Source organism: Coptis chinensis, chromosome 1 (assembly GCF_015680905.1).
Source record: "Coptis chinensis isolate HL-2020 chromosome 1, ASM1568090v1, whole genome shotgun sequence".
NCBI classification, from domain to species: Eukaryota; Viridiplantae; Streptophyta; class Magnoliopsida; order Ranunculales; family Ranunculaceae; genus Coptis; species Coptis chinensis.
Genome location: NC_141456.1, coordinates 22,829,520 through 22,848,875, shown reverse-complemented (window position 1 = coordinate 22,848,875; position 19,356 = coordinate 22,829,520). Strand labels below are relative to the sequence as shown.

General features: G+C 34.7%; 1 protein-coding gene and 1 pseudogene across 3 annotated transcripts; one reads left to right on the top strand and one right to left on the bottom strand.

The window, feature by feature from the left end:
- Nucleotides 1-442: 442 nt before the first annotated feature.
- On the bottom strand, nt 443-6,131 carry LOC147522965 (uncharacterized). Of its 2 annotated transcripts, none has more exons than XM_086596273.1 (4): nt 5,996-6,131; nt 5,745-5,921; nt 1,204-2,559; nt 443-947 (listed from the first exon to the last, which is right to left on the bottom strand). In XM_086596273.1, exons 1-4 carry the CDS (start codon nt 6,008-6,010, stop codon nt 888-890), a joined length of 1,608 nt encoding a protein of 535 aa, XP_086452399.1. In that variant the 5' UTR covers nt 6,011-6,131; the 3' UTR covers nt 443-887. The 2 variants fall into 2 exon arrangements, with proteins under 2 accessions (XP_086452399.1, XP_086452403.1); XM_086596277.1 differs by having other exon boundaries at nt 1,216-2,559.
- Nucleotides 6,132-11,464: 5,333 nt separating this feature from the next.
- LOC147522964 (serine carboxypeptidase-like 40) lies at nt 11,465-12,963 on the top strand (annotated as a pseudogene). Its single transcript, XR_015215339.1, has 3 exons — nt 11,465-12,062; nt 12,191-12,298; nt 12,407-12,963. The product of XR_015215339.1 is annotated as a serine carboxypeptidase-like 40 (transcript).
- The last annotated feature ends 6,393 nt before the right edge of the window (nt 12,964-19,356 follow it).

The window sequence follows — 19,356 nt, the reverse complement described above, 5'->3', positions numbered from 1 at the left end:
CAACATAAAATTCCTACTAAATCTTACTAAAAGATTTTTGGATACTACAAAACATAATACATATCCCATAAAAGTCTCCTAATAAAAAGTAATAACTCTCCTTCTCTTATGTTAAAAAGAATTTCCGAAAATACCTCAAATTTCAAATGGTTAAATTTTCAATTTTCCATCTCTATACTATATCTCCACAAATGATAAGTCTAACCACCTATGAGAAACAAATTAATCAAAATAAACATAAATTTCAATCCTATTAGGCAAAGAAAACTTGCTATATAGTGTAGAATTGCAAACAAAAAAAATGGAGTAACTGACTTAAAATTTGGTTTGGAAAAAGGCCTCAAGTTCTGAGTTTCACTTAAGGCCTCACCGAAGCTATGGCCGGCCTTGCTCTCAAGTTTCCTATATTAATTTCTACCTGCTCAACTAAAGATTCAAAAGATTATAAGTTGAAATGAATTACTAATCTCAACTACCAATTAACAAAACTATCAATAATAGTCAAGGATACTTGTAAAACACTACAACTTGTACACTTTAGCCAGGTTGGAACCCTCTTAATGAGAGGTTTCCCATGATAACGACTAGCGCCTTACGATCCTGTTGCAGATATACAGATAAGCTACGAAGAAAATAGAAATACCATCTGAAGCCAGTATATATCAGCTTTAACATTTTTATATCAAAAAGATAAAACTATGAGAAATGACAAATGAAATATTACTACAATTACCAATACTTATTACTTCATTAGTATGATGATTGAAATAAATACTCTATCTTGTGCTCTATCTTGACGATTAGCCGGTCATCCATTGAGAATCTTTGAAGAAACGTTTGCCGAGAATTACATAAGACACGGAAGGTGCACCTCAAGTTAACAATATTTATTGCCGTATGCAAGTAACAGCCAGTTCTAAGCATCTCTTCTCAGACAAAGATCTTGGCTGCCCATGTAAAAAAATTAGATGATGGGATGAAGGATGAAGATAATAAATATGCCAAAACAAGAAATGAAAAGGTGACAGTTGGGTAGGACGCAATATCGCTAATTGGCATAAATGAACAGAACATGACCATGGCACCATGCACATGCAGAAAAGAGGCCGTCCAAAATGCAAATTGGTCAATATGATATGATAAAAATCATCATCACCACTCCAAGAGCAACAAAAAAATAATAATGGAAGAAGGTTAATCAACCTGATGAGCTGCCTGTGCTAACCGCGGACTATCAGGAGACTCCGTATTCGAGCTAAACTTATGAGGCGCCAGAGCACCAATTTGATTCTCCTCTGCTCTTCTCTTCACGGTGTTATGTTCTTGATATTCATTTTCATCAGGGTCGCTCAAGGATCCCTTCTTGCGTTTCCTCTGAAATGTGAACTTGATAAGCCTGTCACTTGCAGGTTGGATATTTGCTTCATTGGAGGTATTACGTGCTTCTACACCTGTCAGATTAGAACCTTTTGGTAGATCAACTGTTTTGTGATCAACCTTACAAAGTTGAACCCCTAAACTGTCTTCACCATTCTGTCTTGATAATTCTGACTTATCTACTACTGGTTCATCTTCTGCGGAAGTATTTTGAACATTTACTTCATTAGTAGTTTTAGTTTTATTTCCACTACATTCACGAAGAGAATCGATATCAGCTTTATCCAACGATGACACAGGATGAAAATGGGAGTCTGAGTTCTTCTCAACTTCCTCTTCAGTTGCCCTGGGTACACTTTCTCTATACTTGGCCATGCTATTGCCTGAACATGTATAAACGTTCCAAATATCAGATAATTCACAGCTTTGCACGCCATTGTTAGCACAAGGGACAACAACAGCCTTCTTGTTTTGAGTGCTTATTCTTGAGGATAACCTGCGAGAGGGCGTGACAGCTTGGTGTTCGTCTTCCATCACATCTGATTTCTTCTCCGTTATCCTCACATCGAATTCTCTGGGAGGAGTTACAACACAAGTCACTTCAGCTGTTATGTCCTCTTTAGTAGTTGGTCCTGTCTTCAGGTTTGATTCCTGATCCTCTGTCTGCATGAGAAGAGGCGATTTCCCATCAGGAAGGTTCCTTTCAAATGCACGAATTCTCTGAGTATATCTGTTTCTGTAGAGCTCGGGCTCTTTGCTTTTCAAGATTATGGAAGCTAAATCTCCATTACCAGAAAAACATTTCTCCAATGAAAATTTTCTCCAGGGGTCAGTAGGTGTGGTTACACTTTCTGAGGTAAAACAGCAGTTATCGCCAATTTTTCTCTGGTCCGAAGATGCATTGTTATATCTCCACCTTGCATCCAGAGAAGGCAATAAAATGACCTCAGAAGTCTTCAGTTCGTTTGCATGTGAAGAGTTTTCGTGTGAAGCAGCAAAACTTTTTGAAGTTTGCTCATCCAAAGGCTTCAATCGAGTTTTTTTCATTTTTTCCAGTTCATCTTGCACTGCATTCAACTGTGCTCTAAGATCTGTCACAACATCCTCTGCTTCATTAAGCTGCGCTTCAAGCTCTTCAATTTTCGATTTTTGTTTCAAAGATGTAATTTCCATATCAGCAATCTGTATAGACGGTATATAATCAGTTGACAATAAACAGAAAATGGTAAAAGAAATCAAAGGTGTGGAAGGGGCTAAGAGACTTTTATCTGCATCCTGAACAGACAACTCAAGAGGTCAGTCTCATGGAAGGTCTTAAGTGTTCACAGACAATCTCACGAGACTAACCCTTGCACAATAAAAATCTACAAGAAACAAACAGAAAATATTTGAGACGTTAAGACTGGGGAGACCTGAGATCATCACATAACACATCAACTATTGCGTAAATTAATCAAATGTGGGATCGCAATGATTTTTTTTTATCAGTGAAGTAGATATTTTATATTAATAATAGTAAAGAACAAGGATGAGATAGTATTACAAGGCAAGAACTAGAAACAGGGGAAGAAACAAGTGCAAACAAATTCCAAGAAAAACTAAACTAAGTGACAACATGGAGACTCACAACGGAACACGAATAGGCCAAAAGGTGTATCCCTCAAAGAAACAACCGCAATTTGGTACAACTATTTAACCCCTACCCTGTTCATTCCCCTTAGTTTTTTCTTGCAAACTACTAAAGTTACAAAAAGGATAAGACCACCTTTTACACAAAATTTTAAGTCTCCTGTGCACAAAAAATTGGATAATACTTTATGTTATTAGTGCCTGTCTGGACTCTGTACCTCTATCAGGGTATTCCCGTACTATTTTGTTTACCTTCAAGATATTTAAGACCACTTTCTGACAAGCTTAACTGCTGGCATGCTGAAATACATGCTAAGTTATGCACTTCAAAATCACAGCCAATGTCAATTATTTTATATACTAGCTTCAAAAGGTTAAATCCACAAACAAGATTTCGGTAGCACAGGTTTGCACTCTGCTCGAAAATCCATTTTCTTATCAGGATACATTTAAAGGTGCCAAGTGCTCTCCGAGGCGACTTTCTTTGTATAGTGCCCTATTCTTAACACATCCCGCTTATAGACAATCATGGAATTTCAGCCATATTCCTCGTCTGAATTGTTTTGATCCATTATGGTGATATATTCAACAATTACAAACATTTTACTTAGTATTTAAAGATTCTGTGCTAGTTTAATCATAATTAGTGGTTTCAATAGCATTAGGAAGTTGAATAATTAACAGTTTCCTATTTTGAGTCTAATTAGAACTTATTGTTTCTAGTTTATCAAATTTGGCTTCTCCATATAAGGAGGCCAAATGGTCAATGTAACTTTTTTTATTTGATGATCTAACTGTTCAACAAATTAATGTATCATGTCTCAGCTTATTATGTTCATCTGAGTCTTCATATTCAATAAAATTGATCTTCAACTTTCTTATGTGCCTCTTTATTTTGTCTCCTTAATATCCTCCTTCTCTTATTCTTTCAAAGATCTACAAACTCTTTCCTTTTTATCAGCTCAACCTTACATTAAGTGATATCAACAGCCTCACTTTCTACTTTCCAGATCACCATATAGAAAGCGATCCACCACCACCATCAAATTCGTTACCTCCACCAGGCACCAGCACTGTTAGTTCGTGTTTCCTTTCTTTTTCTTATGTTGTGGTTTTCCTGCTGAGTTCCTCTCATCATTCTCTTCTGTTTTTTATCATTACATGAAAAATTCACCCAGAAAATTATGAAGTTACAGGGAAAATTTAGGTTTTTCGCTTTTCTGCCTTTCAGGATTTTATGATCCCTAAGAACACCTTGCACCTTCAATTTCTGAATCAAAACTTATTCAGAGAGACCACATGTTCTTTCATTTATATCTAGAAAGTACTCATTTGAGACACACACACACTTACACAGGCACCTATTTGGTGTGGGTGGGCCTTCATAACAATGCAATGATTTTGTAGGCCCTTGAAAAAGCATAAGTTGTTTGATAAGCAGGGTAAGGGGTGACACCCAAGTACTAGTAGGGATGTCTTAATAGATAATATGATCAAAACAACCAAGGCTTTGATTGCAAAAGATAAATGGTCAAAGGGGTGACAACCTAGTAAGGATTCGTTTTAATAGGGATGCCTATATAACTCAGGTCTGGAGTGCAAATGATAAATGGGCCAATGGGAGGCAGCCCAGTTGGGAAGTTTTAATATGATCTGAATAACTAAGGAAGTTATCTAGATAACCCCGTAAGAATGTAGTAAGAGAATCTCAGTGGTGCCCCACTTCTCTAGTTTTAAATCCTTTTGTAGAAACAACTATTTGGAAATAATTCTTCAAGCACAACAAACTTGCACAATTGTCCAATTTCCAGTTGGCAAGTTCGAGCATATTTCCTTCATATATTTACATCTTAACCCATGTTTGGAACTGGAATACACATCCTGTCCCTGCTACTCCAATCAAATGAAACTTCTAGTAGTTCTCCTAGCTTCCAATGTAAAAGGCTTAATCATACTTTTAAGATTGATGGCGATGAAACTTTCCAGTAGAAATAGTAATGGATAAGGGTGATTAAAATTTCCAGTAGCAAGTACGGCCATATTTTTTTCATATTTAACATCTTAACCCATGGTTGGAACCCAAACAAACACTTTATCCCACTTCTTTAGTTGACTAGAACTTCAATTTGTTGTCACTAGGTAGGTTCCTACCAAAACAAAAACACTTCCATGTGGCAAGGTATCTACATGACTACATGATCTATCCACAACTGAATCCTATAAGATCTGAAAATGTTAAAGTGCATTGAGTAGAAACACAAGTTCAGCGGACAGAAAGTACTAATTGAACAGCATAACAGATCACATCCGCCATTACAAGGAAAGGATACAATTTTCAATTCAATTGCAGCTGGAAAGAAATATATGCCAACCTCCAATGGGAGATGATATAGAAATTCATCTTGAAGCTTGATTATCCTTTTCTACTCTTACACCCAACCTATCCTATCGCAATTAGGATCACCTAGTCTCAAAATCTTAAAATAGTGACTTTCACCAAACACCTACATTTGGCATGTACCTCATTCTCTCAGATTCTACCCACCGCCAACATAACATAAAACCAAACAGAACTGTCCAAAACCACCCCTCCTTGTGAATAACACAAACCAACTCAAAACTATCTCATACAAGTACAAATAAACAAGTAATCGCCAATGATATAAATAACAACACTCCACAAACCAAACATAAACAATCATTCCAACTTAAATAAATAAAAAAAACTAAAATATTACCTTAGCATCCATAACTTGTTTAATCCTCAAAAGCATATTAACTGCTTCTGCTTTAGTATCAGTAGCATCTTTCTGAAAACAAAATGCCTTTCTTTCACAAACCATAATCTTTCCAGCTGCTTCTTTTACTGTATTCAGCAACATATCTGCATACACTTTCTTCAAAACCATAATTTTCTGCAAACAAACAAACAAAAAAATCAAATAAACTGAAATAACTAAAGCACCAAAATGAAAAAATAAAAGTTTACCTCTGATTCTTCCATTTTTTGGGTTTTTTTTAAGTTTTGAGGAAGGAACTGTGGGGAAAGAATTTTTTTTTTTTTGCTGTTCTTGCAAGCTATGTGTCCGTTGGCTTTTTGTTTACGAAATTACCCTTTGGGTTTTGGTTGAAATTACGGAGTTGTCCTGCTAAATGACAAAATGGAATACCGGGTTTTCATTTATTTTGACATTCCGTGGAAAGAAGTCAACATTGTTATATACTCGGGTACCATATATATATATATATACTATGGTATGCCCGTGACTACGGCTACGAGCCCCTCGACGGCGGCGCGCGACATTATCCCGATAACTCATCGCTACTTCGCCGCAAGCGCGCATTAACGCATCTTAGATAAAATATTCGCACAAGACCAACGTAAACAACTCAATTTATAAATACAACCCGCAAGGCCATCCCAATTACTCATTATCTATAAGCCCAAATCAATTGGGTATTGCACGGTTTATGCAAATTTTTTCAACAATTTATAAGTCAAACCGCAATTGTTGACTTTTGGTTGATTTTTGGATAGATCCCATAGTATTGATTACACTTAATAAAATTACACAAACTCTCCAAACACTTGGATCTGCCATGTCACAACTTAGAAAAGACAATGGCAACCATTGGATGGAGTCTCTGTGGGCTCCACACCATTGCTTTTTATTAGATAGATATATGCTCATCTTTGTCTTTTTTTCATATGCTAAGACTAAATCATAATTATAGGTCTATAGTCCATAGATACTTTACAACCAAATCAAAAGGATTATCGGAAAAAAAAACACGTCTGAAATATTACTTCGAATGTACATGTGTTTGGACAAAGTGGATATGATCATATGAATGTATAAACATGTTGAAAATGCTTACCACATAATTGTGTTAACAACTTCAAAATGGTTGTTGAATAATTGTATTAATATGTTAACAATAAATTATGAATGTATTGCTGCATTAACATGCACAAAATGGTTACAACATAAAGTTTTCGATTGTTTTGGCAATTCCGAAGTTTATGATTATTTTTTGAATTTAGAAAAGAAATTGCAGATCCAAAATTAATTAGATCATAATTGAAAAAGATTTTGTCTTTTGAAAAAAAAAAAAAAAAAAAAAAATCCTAAAAATCCTTGATCCAATCGATCAGAAGTCACTCCAGTCAAAACCAATCTCTAGCCAAAAACTAGCATATATTCATGCACATCCTCCTCTAGACCTCTACTAGTACAATTATTAGCTTTTATTCTAGTTGAGACATGTAAGTTGTTATTAATTTTTCCTTTGAGGCTTAACTGCTTAAGCAATCAAATAGGGTGAGATTTATATATATTTAATTTGAGAGATTCTAGCATGCGCTAGCTGTACCGATACACAGGCTTAAGAGAACCTAGATCCAGTACATTGCCATGCAATACACCCTTATCTTTTGTTAGTGGAGAGCCCAGTCGCCCAAATGACTGCACATCCATAATCCCGTGTACTCTAGATTTTCCAATTTAATTTTATTAGAGTTGCTAGAGTACGCGGGATTATGGGTGCGCTGGCATCTAGAGCCTTGGGTGCGCTAGCATCTAGAGCCTTGGTTATAGACTCTGTCATGCAATACACCATCACCCCTTAATTGCTTATTAGACGGCCCAGATGTGATAGCGCAGGTACAGCCTGGCATATGCTAGATTTTGTATAATTTTATATATGAGTTTTCTCGATGATATGTTGAGTTTTTTTTTTTAATCGAATGCGCACTAGTTAAAGAGAATTGACACCAAGTACTTGTTTCAGTACAATATCCGTACTTGTATCCACTCAAGAGATCCAACAATTTGTGTAACCAATTAAAAGAAGAGAATTGCTAGCGTCCTGACCCATTAAGGGGTAGGGACGGTCCCGACTATTAAATGACAAAATAAACCGAATGGAGAATGACTTGACCGGTCCTTAATAATTTTAGGCTCTCTCTCCTTCGTTCTTTCTTGGTATACAGAATCTCAACCAACTTTTTACCGTACTCAAATAGATTTTGTTTTTCTTGATGCAAGACTTGGTTTGATGATCTTATACATTCTCATCTCTCACCCATCTTTTCCTTTTGAAATTAATAGCATATGGAAGAGGGTTGTGCAACCCATGGCCGATCCAAAATCGACATGAGTTACTAAGTTATTTGTTTCATGGATGGCCGGTGAAGTTACTACTTACCGAAGATCGATCTGCAGGCAATCACGGGCGGTGGAGAATTGTTGGTGGAGTTTGGAACTGTGGCTGTTATTTGGATCTGAAGAGATGACCCGAGTCAACTCATTATGTTAATAGAAACTTGTTTAACAGGTTAACAGTTAAGATTTTATGTCATTTACCAAGTCAGGACCGTCCTACCCTTAATGGGTCAGGACGCTAGCAATTCTCTTAAAAGAACTAGTTATCTTTTCGAGGATTGCTAACGTCCTGCCCCCATAAGGGGTAGGACCGTTCTACCCACTTAAACCCAAAAAATATTAACTGGACAATTGTATAGCCGGTTGAACTTAAAATGATTTAATATTGGTTAACAAAACAGAAAAAGCAGAAGTAAACGTAAGAAGCTACAGGAAATAAGAACACAACCATATTCAATAACATCATCTTCACTCTTCAGATCAAAGTTTCTTTCTAGAAGATGGAGTTAGTGGAAACGGACGGTAATGGAATCAACAAATTAGGAACACAATTGGTTATGCCTAGCCTTGTTATTTATAGAACATTTTTTTTTTGCTTTCAATCCATTCTTCTCTTTTATTTTTGAAACTTTCATCTAAAACAAGAATTAAACATTTTACATGGGCCTGTTTTTCATTCTTTTGGAAAGTTTGGATTGATGATGGAACTTTTGAGTTTGAGATTGGGTAACTTTCTTTCAATCTAATTTTGCATCTTTGTATCAATTAACAAATAACAAGATGCAGAAGAATGAGTAACTGCTTTGATTGAATGGACATTGGTTCTTCTTGACTATCATTTTTTAATTTTTATCAAATGTAGTGTTGTCAAGAAGATGAGTCTATGAGTGTGACTGTGAGATGAGGAGAGAGAGACAAGAGAACTGAAAAAGGATAAATTATAAATGGATTATGATGTTGGTGGTGCTTTTCCTTGTTTGTATTGGTGGGAGCCGGAGGATGGAGGAGGAGCAAAGAAGTGGTGGGCAATGTGTTCACTTGTTGGGAGAAGATGAAATAAGTTTTTTTTAAATCTATTTGCTTTTCCAGTAAAAAAAGAGAGATTGGTTAATAAAGTCATCAGGTAGTTTTCCTTGTCTTGAACTGGGGTAGAACTGTCCTCACCCTTTATAGAGGCAGGACGCTAGCAATTCTCTATCTTTTCGACAAAACAAAAGGGCAAAAGGGCAAATAGTCCTTTACGTCCGGTCGTCAAAAGCATTGCATGCTCTTCCGCAACTTCAACATCTTCATTTTTATTTTTTATTTTTTTATTTTTTTTGCATATTGAAATTTCTACCATTAGAGGACATTATGGAATGGACACATATCGTGATCCCCAAGACTGATATCTATAATATATTTTCATTTCTCGAGTGACCAAGACCGATTTGTATTGATATTAGGCATTTGAGATAAAAATAAACTTCACCTTTTTTTCGAAAGAGGATACTCATAAACTTGAGTCAACACTTCTTCATTAAGACTATGTTCAAAGATTCTGACATGGATACAACTCACGAACAATAGGAGGCTAGTGAAATTGTTGATCGATTATCAAATGGTGGAATAACTTAAGGGGATCGCGCCATGAACTAAAGCAGAAACACGCAAAGTAAGTCTTTTGTTTCCTTGAATTACCATTAGTCAAGATAAAAGTCACGCGTTATTAGTCATTGCTAATTTATTGTAAGGCCAGAATTGCTTTGACTAAAAATGTTATGAACCTCAACTGCTGGTTGATCGAAAATTGAAATGGAGACCATGGTGGAGATTCTTACTATCGCTGATACAAGTGACTCGGAAATAACCAATTTTGTAAGTGCGCGCGGCAGAGGATCTTAGAGGTGTGAGTTCTGCTTTGGAGAAAGAAAAAGTTGATATCGACGAGAAAATTGATATTTTTAAGGAGAGACTTAAGTACTGGAGTTTGGTCCAAGAAGAGTTGGCGGAGAAGGATTTGGAGATAAGAATGTTGCGTGAGGAGCTTGAGAAAGTGAAGACGGATGAGAAGAAGATGGGGAGTGATGATGAGGTGGTACGTACACAGTGTATAAGTTGTTTGTTTGTTATATATATATATGTCCTTATCTAAAAAGTAGTTACTTAAGTTAATTTTAAAATAAGTACGTAAGTAAAATTTCACCTACAAAATGAATTTAAATCTATTTTTTTGTAGATATTATATACTTAATATTAAGATCATCTCTACAAAATTTTAGCTCATTTAGAAATCTTTAACATTGTCAAAAAACACTTACAAAAATTCAACATTTTTGGACCGTTAGATTTCTTTTTAAAGATGACAATAATTTTTATTTATGTTAGAGGTTTTCAAATAAGCTGAAATTTTGGAAAGATAATCATTATGGTGAGTGCTTCATAATCACAAAAAATTAGGTTTGAGTTCATTTTGTAGGTGAAGTTTTAGGTACGTATTTATTTTAAGTTAACTTAAGCAGCTATTTTTTAGAGAATTAATGTATAGTGTAGCTTGAGTAGCTACTTTTTAAGTTAACTTGAGTAGCTACTTATTTATATTTATATTGTAGTTATTCATTAATTATTTATGCAAAACATAATTTTATTTCAAAATTTAATGATACCGTTATTAGTATAAAGAATTATATTTTTAAAATCAATTATAATGTAAATGTTTTTGAGATGATCCTTTATAGAATAAATGATACCAAACAATCAAATACAAATCAAATTTTGATTTTATGACTAAACTAAAAATGGAAACAAAAATTGTCAAAATCCTAAAAGAATTAAAATATGGTAACTTGTTTATAGAGGAAAGCTCCATAAATTTTGTTTCTTATTATATATATATATAATCACGAAAGTTTTAAAAATCGGGCCCGAAAACTGAAAACCCCAAACCTCTCTCCTTATTTTTCTCTCCCCAATACCTTTTTTTTCATGAGAACACTCCCTCCTACATACCACTTTCTCTTCCTCTTTTTGCCTGTTTTCCTCAAATCAGTTCACAAAATTTATGAGATTGAACTTTTATCGTTATGGAGTCTGAGTTTGGTAGTTTTGAAACAAATTGAATTGATCGTGTTCTTGGGGTCTGATTTTAAGGGTTGCGGCTTGGGTGAGTATTTTGGTAAGCTCTGAGTCTAGCTTCCAAGATTTGATTTAATACAAACTGATGTAAACATAAGATCATTTCTCCATTTCTTCAACTCCAGTTGCTTGCAATAATTTGAGTATTTGTTTTGAATCAGAAGCTTCAAAATAGAAAATTGAGATATGGATTCAAGTTTGTGAAGTAACTTACATAAAGTTAATTTACTTAGTGTTGTCTGCAACTCTTCATTGTTTGGGTGAGTCAGGAGTCATGGTGCTTTTGTGTAGAATTATGTTGTCAAAACTCAAAACAGGTTTGACAGTCTCGTACTTGAAACTTTGCAAGCTATCTATCTACTTCCTAACAAAAGCTATTCATTTCCTCGATCTGTTGAAAACTTGTATATATAGCAACCATGAGGGCCAAATTTCTTAGCTCATTTCTTCTACTTTTACTCTTTGTTACACAAACAATCCATGCTAGACAAGAAGATGCTCTCACTCGCCTTTACAAAATGAAGAGAGAGAGGAAGATTGACACAAACTTCTATGATGAACTTCAGGTTGTTGTTGAAACTAGAGTTCTTTCACAAGAGGGATTGAAGGAAAATGATAGGATTGAGAAGTTACCTGGACAGCCTCATAATCTGGACTTTGCTCAGTATGGAGGCTATGTTACGGTTGATGAAAAGGCCAGTTGCGCTTTCTAATACTACTTCACTGAGGCAGAACACTCAAAAGAATCTAAGCCTCTTCTTTTTTGCCTCAATGGAGGTACATGACCCGGCCTGATTCTCACTAATGCTGTAATATGTTGCTTTAATGTACTTAATAGTAATCTGATGTTGCTTACCAATAAGGATCTTAATGAGAATGACTTGTTTTTGTTTATGTGTATTCAGGCCTAGGTTGCTCTTCTCTTGCTTATGGAGCAATGCAGGAGCTTGGACCATTCCGAGTGGCCAGCGATGGCAAAACGCTTCACCACAATCCTTATGCATGGAATAAAGGTAGAATTATCTTAAGTTTAGAATATTGATTTAGATTTTTAGTCAAAACAATTTCATTGTTTCATTACGAACTTCTAACTCTAATTATTTGTTATGTGGGGATTTTAGTTGCAAACGTTTTGTTCTTGGAGTCCCCTGTCGGAGTAGGTTTCTCATACACGAATACAACATCCAATTTGAAAAAGAGTGGGGATAAAATGACCGCGGATGATAATTATGTTTTCTTGCTAAATTGCCTTAAAAGATTTCCTGAATATAAAGACAAGGATTTCTATATATCGGGAGAGAGTTGCGTGGGGCATTATGTTCTTCAGCTCGCACATAACATCGTGAGACATAACAAGCTGGAAAACAATACTACTATCAATCTCAAAGGGATCATCGTATGACACTCAATCCCTTCTGATGGAAATCAACCTGCTGCTATTTTAAGCCCTCCAGCTGTGACAAATGAAAAGGCTGAGTCCAATACAAAGAAAGAGCTTACATCACCATGGCCAAATAAAGGAGAAACTGAGTTCAAAAGTGAGAACCCCATTAAAAGCTTACTAGGTTTAGCCTAAGAAAGTTTTGAAAGTGAGGAAGATTGATTGTTATGAAGTTGATGTGTATTGGTGGAACACTGTATCTTACTACAACAATATATTGATATAACCTTTTGTTTCTGACTTAATTTTTTTTGTGCAAGACATGAGCCTCTCTGTGCATGTGTCAGTACGAAAAATCAAGTTAAAATTTCAGAATGTTCCAAAACACATGTAGAATGAAATGAATTTTCTTTTGCTAGACAATCTGATCGATCAAGTTGCTTTTAAACTTGAATCAACATCTTGATCTATTTGAGCGGCAGGGCACCTGCTGATCTTGTTAATGACCTAACAGCTCTTGCATTTGCTACTACAAATCTTTGTTGAGGGTTGTAATTTGGGATTGCTACGCCATTTCCTGTTTGTCTGAAATTGGCTCCATTAAGAAACACGTCTTTCACAGACCTCAAGTTCCATGACCTTGAAGCCCCTCCTTGATCCTGTGCCCATGTTATCTGTTCAATGTTATTTTCGTACATGGATATCAGTAAAGTTGAGAAGCAAACACTTGTTTCTAAATAACAATAAACTAAATGCTTTAGAGCTAGGATATGATACATTTACAGCATTGGAAAGTAGTCTTCTTCAATGATGTTTGGACAAATAAAAAACTAGAGCTGCGAGACCAATAAATTTAATGTCTCAATTTCCTTTCCGAGATCAATCTGTTTTCAAACACTTCCAAGCTCTCATGAACACAAGAAATAGAAGTTTCACTCATCTAGGACGACACAACAACTGAATGTAAATGATATAGCGAACACTCTAGTTAATTTTCTACACATTCAATGCACAAAAAAAAATTTAGAATAAACCCTTCCAAATACATGCAGAACCATTCAAATGAAACTTCCAAAAGCAAGCTCCACATCACTCATCATAGCTTGTATTCTTCAAAATGGCAGTAACCTTTGCAATGCGACTTTCAAAATCTAATTATGTGCAACTCTCTTTAATTAAGCGACATTCCTACAACAAACACATGAATATTCAAAGCTATGAAAATACAATAAACATACATATAAAAAAATAATTAAAAATGTATATTTACCCGAAGATGAATAAGAATCATCATCTGTGGTAAAGTCCAAAGTTGAGTCCTTGTCGTACAAGCAAGTTTTTTCACTGCAAGTCAATTAACATAAGAAAATAATTTGTGAATACTCTACTAGGAATAAAAAGAAAGGGAGGAAAATTTTGCATTTCTTACCCATTGCTTAGCTCTTCTTCATTGTTTAGCTCTTCTTTACCCTTCTTCTTAAGCTCCGGACAATTCCTTTTATCGTGTGACACTCCAACCTTGTTACATCCATTGCACCGTCTCCTTTTATATTTTTGTGCCTTTTTGAGTACTTTATTTTTATCTCCTTTAAGTATTTTTCCACATCCTTTTGGTCTTGCTCGACTTGGTTCTTGATAATTAATTGCCAAGTTAGAACTCTTTGCTCCAGAAACTCCTACACTTGTATCACAACCAAACGCTTGACTACTTTCTCATGTGGTGTTGCTACACTTGTATCACAACCAACCAACTTATTAATTTTTTCAAGTACACCACTTAAAGCATCTATAAACACTTTAGTTGCTTCTTCACTTTCAAGGGATTTATCAACTACAAGTGTTGACATTTGAATCACTTCATTCCGCTTCATGATGTATAATTTATTATCTCGAACCTCCATTCCACCATCATCAATGACTGCCCCTGACTTTGCAGTTTTACACCATCTCTTCAAAATGTATTGATTCGGCAACTTATCCAAATCATGCATCTTATTCAAATAAGCTAAAATATGCCTACAAGGGACCCCTAAGCTCTCAAACTTTTTACAAGTGCATGAAGCAAAATCTAGATCTTTTTGATAAGAAATTTCCCGCACTCTAGACTTTTCGGCCGCCATTTTTCTATGAACCTTATAAACGCAAATGCAACACTTTTCATTCTCACTAACAAGTACAAATCTATAATTCAAGCTCTCCCATAACTCATCTTGAAATTTAAAGAATAACTCATGTGTATAAACATCAACCATGTGTACCAAAAAGCTATGGGGAATTTTCATTTTTGGTTTCTCAATCATATCTTTGTTATATGCCATTAATTCTTCATGACGTTGGTGCACAAGTCCCCTACCAAACTGAACCATAAAATCTACCAAAGAATTTTCTTTTGAAACATACATTTTGAAAAATGAATGAGCGCTTTTCGCTCGTTGACTACTTGACATACCTGCAGAGAAGATGTGATTCACATGAGCGGGTACCCATTGTGATCGGATTTCGTACATCGACTCCAACCACTTGTTCTCATGTAAACCACTCCTCTGAAGAATACCATTCCACTTCAAGTCAAACTCATCTTTCATCTCAGATCCCCAAATGCAGTTTGAAAACTCAGTGTAGTACTTACTATATATAACTGAATCTATTTTCATCGAAAATTTCATCAGTATGTGCCAACTGCAGTACCTGTTGACAAAGTACCCAAAGCTTCAGCACGTAAAACAAATAAAAAAATAATAACGTCTGCAAATTAATTCTAAAAAAAAATAAATAAAAAAATAACCTGTGAAAAGTGGTTGAAAGAGTTTGAGAAATGGCTTTTGGCATTGCTGGATCTTGATCTGTAATAATCATCTTTGGGAGATTGCCTGACATAGCTTCTAAAAATTGGTTCAACAACCAAATAAATGATTCTGTGGTCTCATCACATAAAAATGAACAAGCAAAAACAACTGTCTGACCATGATTTTTAACCCCAAACAGCGGTGCAAGAATTAAGCCATATCGATTAGTGTTGTAGGTAAAATCAAAGATAACCATATCACCATAAAATTTGTATGCTCGTCTCGAGGTTGCATCGGCCCAAAAACAACGTGTAATTCTCTGTTCATCGTTTCTCTCAATTTTAAAAGTGAAATAAGAATTCCTCCCTTGTTCCAATTTTAAAAACTCATAAAACATATCTCCATCATGGCCTTTCATCTTATTATGCTTGTCCCTTTCCTGGTTATTTAAATATTTCTGTGTGAAACTAATATTTTCTATCTCTCCTGATTGAACTCCAAGAAGACTGAATTGCTGATGTTGTGGTATGTTTACCATGCTAAGTTGTTGTGTTAAACATTTTTGGGCACTGAAAACACCACGGTGAGATCGATCTTAGAAGATGTACTCTTCGCGGGGTCGACAGCGGGTGAGAATTCCCTTCAACAAATACAGTAACAACAAATGTACCAGAGTTTGACTTCGTCACAGCAATTTTTGCTTTACAATCTTCTTTTACATTGCCCGACGCCTTTTTGTATCAACGTCCCGCTATTCGAACTTTTTCCTTGCTTGTAACACACATATTCCTTTCTTACACATTCACCATCTTTCTTCCTTTTCGGACCAACTACTTAACACTGAATCCAAATGGCTTTGGCATAATTATTGTAGAAACCGTGGAGACATCATCAAGTGATTCAAACTCCTGTTCTTTTCTAGGTTTGGTATCATTTGATACTTGGGGATTGTAAATGTGATTAGGTTTCCCACCTACACTCCCTCTCTCAATTTCGAAATCCTCATTTTCCATCACAATGTAACCTGAAAAAAAAAAAAAAAAATATAAATATATATATATATATATATATCAAACCTAAGTTAAGCTTCAAATATATAACTACAATTATAGCCGACCCTTATGGTTTAATTTCGATTACGATTTGTATAATCGCGAAGACATCATATGCCTTAGGTACATGTTTTCTTCAGACAATAGAAAATGGCAGACGCCAAGGACATCCAGCCTCTTGTTTGTGACAATGGAACAAGAATGGTCAAGGTAAAAGACTATTGTTGCTTATTAGATAGTCCTCATTCCTGAACATCGTTTGTTCTATTATAGTGAATAAAGATTTTCCTCCCTCCCGAATATTAATATAGTGAATGACAATTATAGCCGACCCTCATGGTTTAATTTCGATTACGATTTGTATAATCGCAAAGACATCATATGCCTTAGGTACGTGTATGCATATCCATTTTATGATTTTCCTTCAGGTTCCATGTCAAATAACTAGATATATAGAAGTGTTATACACTGCACCAACATTCAATGTAGGGACAAACCAAGTCTGACAAAGGAAAAAACTCCTGTCAACTATATATGCTTACACTAACTCAATTTGTCGATGACTAATAGCATGCACTACAATACTATCATTTACAATGACTGTTCGTATAATAAGCTTAAAAAAAGACACTTAAATCACTCTAGCAAGTAGCAATACGTCTCTAACAAGTGAAGATTTAGATTAGGAACGTATATAAAAATTGATATCGTAAAAAAAAAACTTACGTGTAATAGAAGATTCTCTAACTTGTGTTGTGTACTTGTGTCTTGTTTTTTTTTTTGGGGGGGGGAGGGGGGCTTGTTATAAGATGAGAGAGAGAGAAACAAACAACCAGGAGATATAGAGAGAAAGAGAGTGTTAGGAGGAGAGAGTCACGAAAGATAGGAGAGAGAATAAGAGAGAGGAATATGGAATAGGATCAAGGTTTGGGGTTTGGGGTTTTCCCTTTTTAAGACCCGATTTTTAAAACCTTCGTGAGTATATTTCGCGTGATATTTCAAATTTTAGATCAAATCCGTTTAAGTACATCCGCTTAAGAGCGGGGCTATATATATATATATATATATATATATATATATATATATATATATATATATATATATATATATATATATATATATATATATTTTAATGGATTATCTAATTTTGAGAATGAGATAATGGTTTCTAAGAAAATTTACCAAACAATTTTTTTTTAGTCTAAAAACAATTATGGGACTCATAAGAGATTATATGTCATAAAATGGATTATCATAATTGTTCCCAAACGACCCCTAATGATGTGTTTCATTAATTATTTATGCAACATAATTTGTTATACGTATAATTTATTTTTATCAATTTTAGAGTTATTGTTCATACTATAGAAAGTGGTTACTATTTGTTCGCACTTAAGTGGGGACCCACTTTAAATCCTAGTGTGCTGGAAGACACTTTGATATTCACGGCCTACGACCACAATTTTAAACCCTTTAATGGGTCATGTGAAAATTGTTGAGCCTTCGAGCGTGACCAAGTAAATGTTTTGAATTTTCTTTCAGAAAAAACGTTAGATAGTTGTAGCGGTTATTATTACTAACTAGAAAGTAGACCCGTGCATCTGTACCAGCTATTTTAAAAACTTGTTCAAGAATCATAACAAATCATGATTCATGTTTTTGTCGTTAATCCGTTTTAATTTCCTAACAAATTGTTTTAATCAAGTCTTAAAAACCCATTTTAATTTCTTAACAAATTGTTTTAATTAAATTTTAAAAATCCATTTTTTAATTGGGGCATAGATCTCGTTTTAATTTAAAAGTGTGATTTCTGTTTTTAATAGGAGAAGGATTCTCATTTTAATTAGAAGTGTTAAATTTTTCTTTTTCAATAGGGGAGAAATTCTCATTATAATAAGAGAATGATTCCCGTTTAAATTAGAAGTGCTATAATTTCCTTTTTTAATAGGAAAAGAATTCCCGTTTTAATAGGAGTTGATGACGTGGAGGAGCCAGTTGATCGAACCGAAGTGGAGGTTGGAGAAGAGTATGAGATTGTACTCACCAGTTTCGTAGGTATAAAGCCTTTTCACACAATCTCGTAAAAAAATTACTTTTACCCTTTTTCTTCACATGGATGTTAATTTGGCTAGTTGATGCTACAATGCAATAGGTTTTATTAGTCGTTCCAAAAAGTGTAGAAAAATTTGTGGATAAAGTGATTGATAAACATTTTCATAGGTTGACAAAGTAACAACTTAGTAAAAACTATGACCCGCCATCTTATAATCAAGGAGGTGATATATATGCAATTATGCGCTGTGAGTTTGTGATTGCATAACGCTGACCTTAAGTGGATTGCGCACCACTATCGAGAGAGTCCAAGGACATTGAAGCAACTGTTGAGTTTGAGACCACATAAACACATAGTGTGTATGTAAAACTAGCTAGCTAATTTTAGTACTCTGTTCATGTTGGATTTAATTCGTATTAGCTAGCAGAACGATGATCTCCGTAATACAATTTCTCCTATGCAGTTCGCCAACTAGCTAAGCTTTCTTGAATTACCATCATCTCAAATAATCCCAAAATTATCAAGTTAACTTACGTATTACTTAGTTAAAGCAATTAATCAATTTGCTCAACAATTATAACTGTTTTCTAAGCAATTATCAATATGTAAATTTTTTAATAAATCGTGATTTCTGTTTTCGTCGCTAACCCGTTTTAATTTTATAACAAATTGTTTTAATCAAATCTTAAAAACCCGTTTTAATTTCTCAACAAATTGTTTTAATTAAGTTTTAAAAACCCGTTTTTTTAATTGGGAGAGGGATCCCATTTTAATTTAGAAGTGTGATTCCCATTTTTAA

What these genes read in the sequence shown, in the direction of transcription:
- LOC147522965 (XM_086596273.1), bottom strand. An exon ending in AACAAGTTATGGATGCTAAG is followed by an intron (nt 2,560 to 5,744) that starts GTAATATTTTAG and finishes CCGTCTATACAG; the next exon opens with ATTGCTGATATGGAAATTAC. An exon ending in TAGCACAGGCAGCTCATCAG is followed by an intron (nt 948 to 1,203) that starts GTTGATTAACCT and finishes TTACATGGGCAG; the next exon opens with CCAAGATCTTTGTCTGAGAA.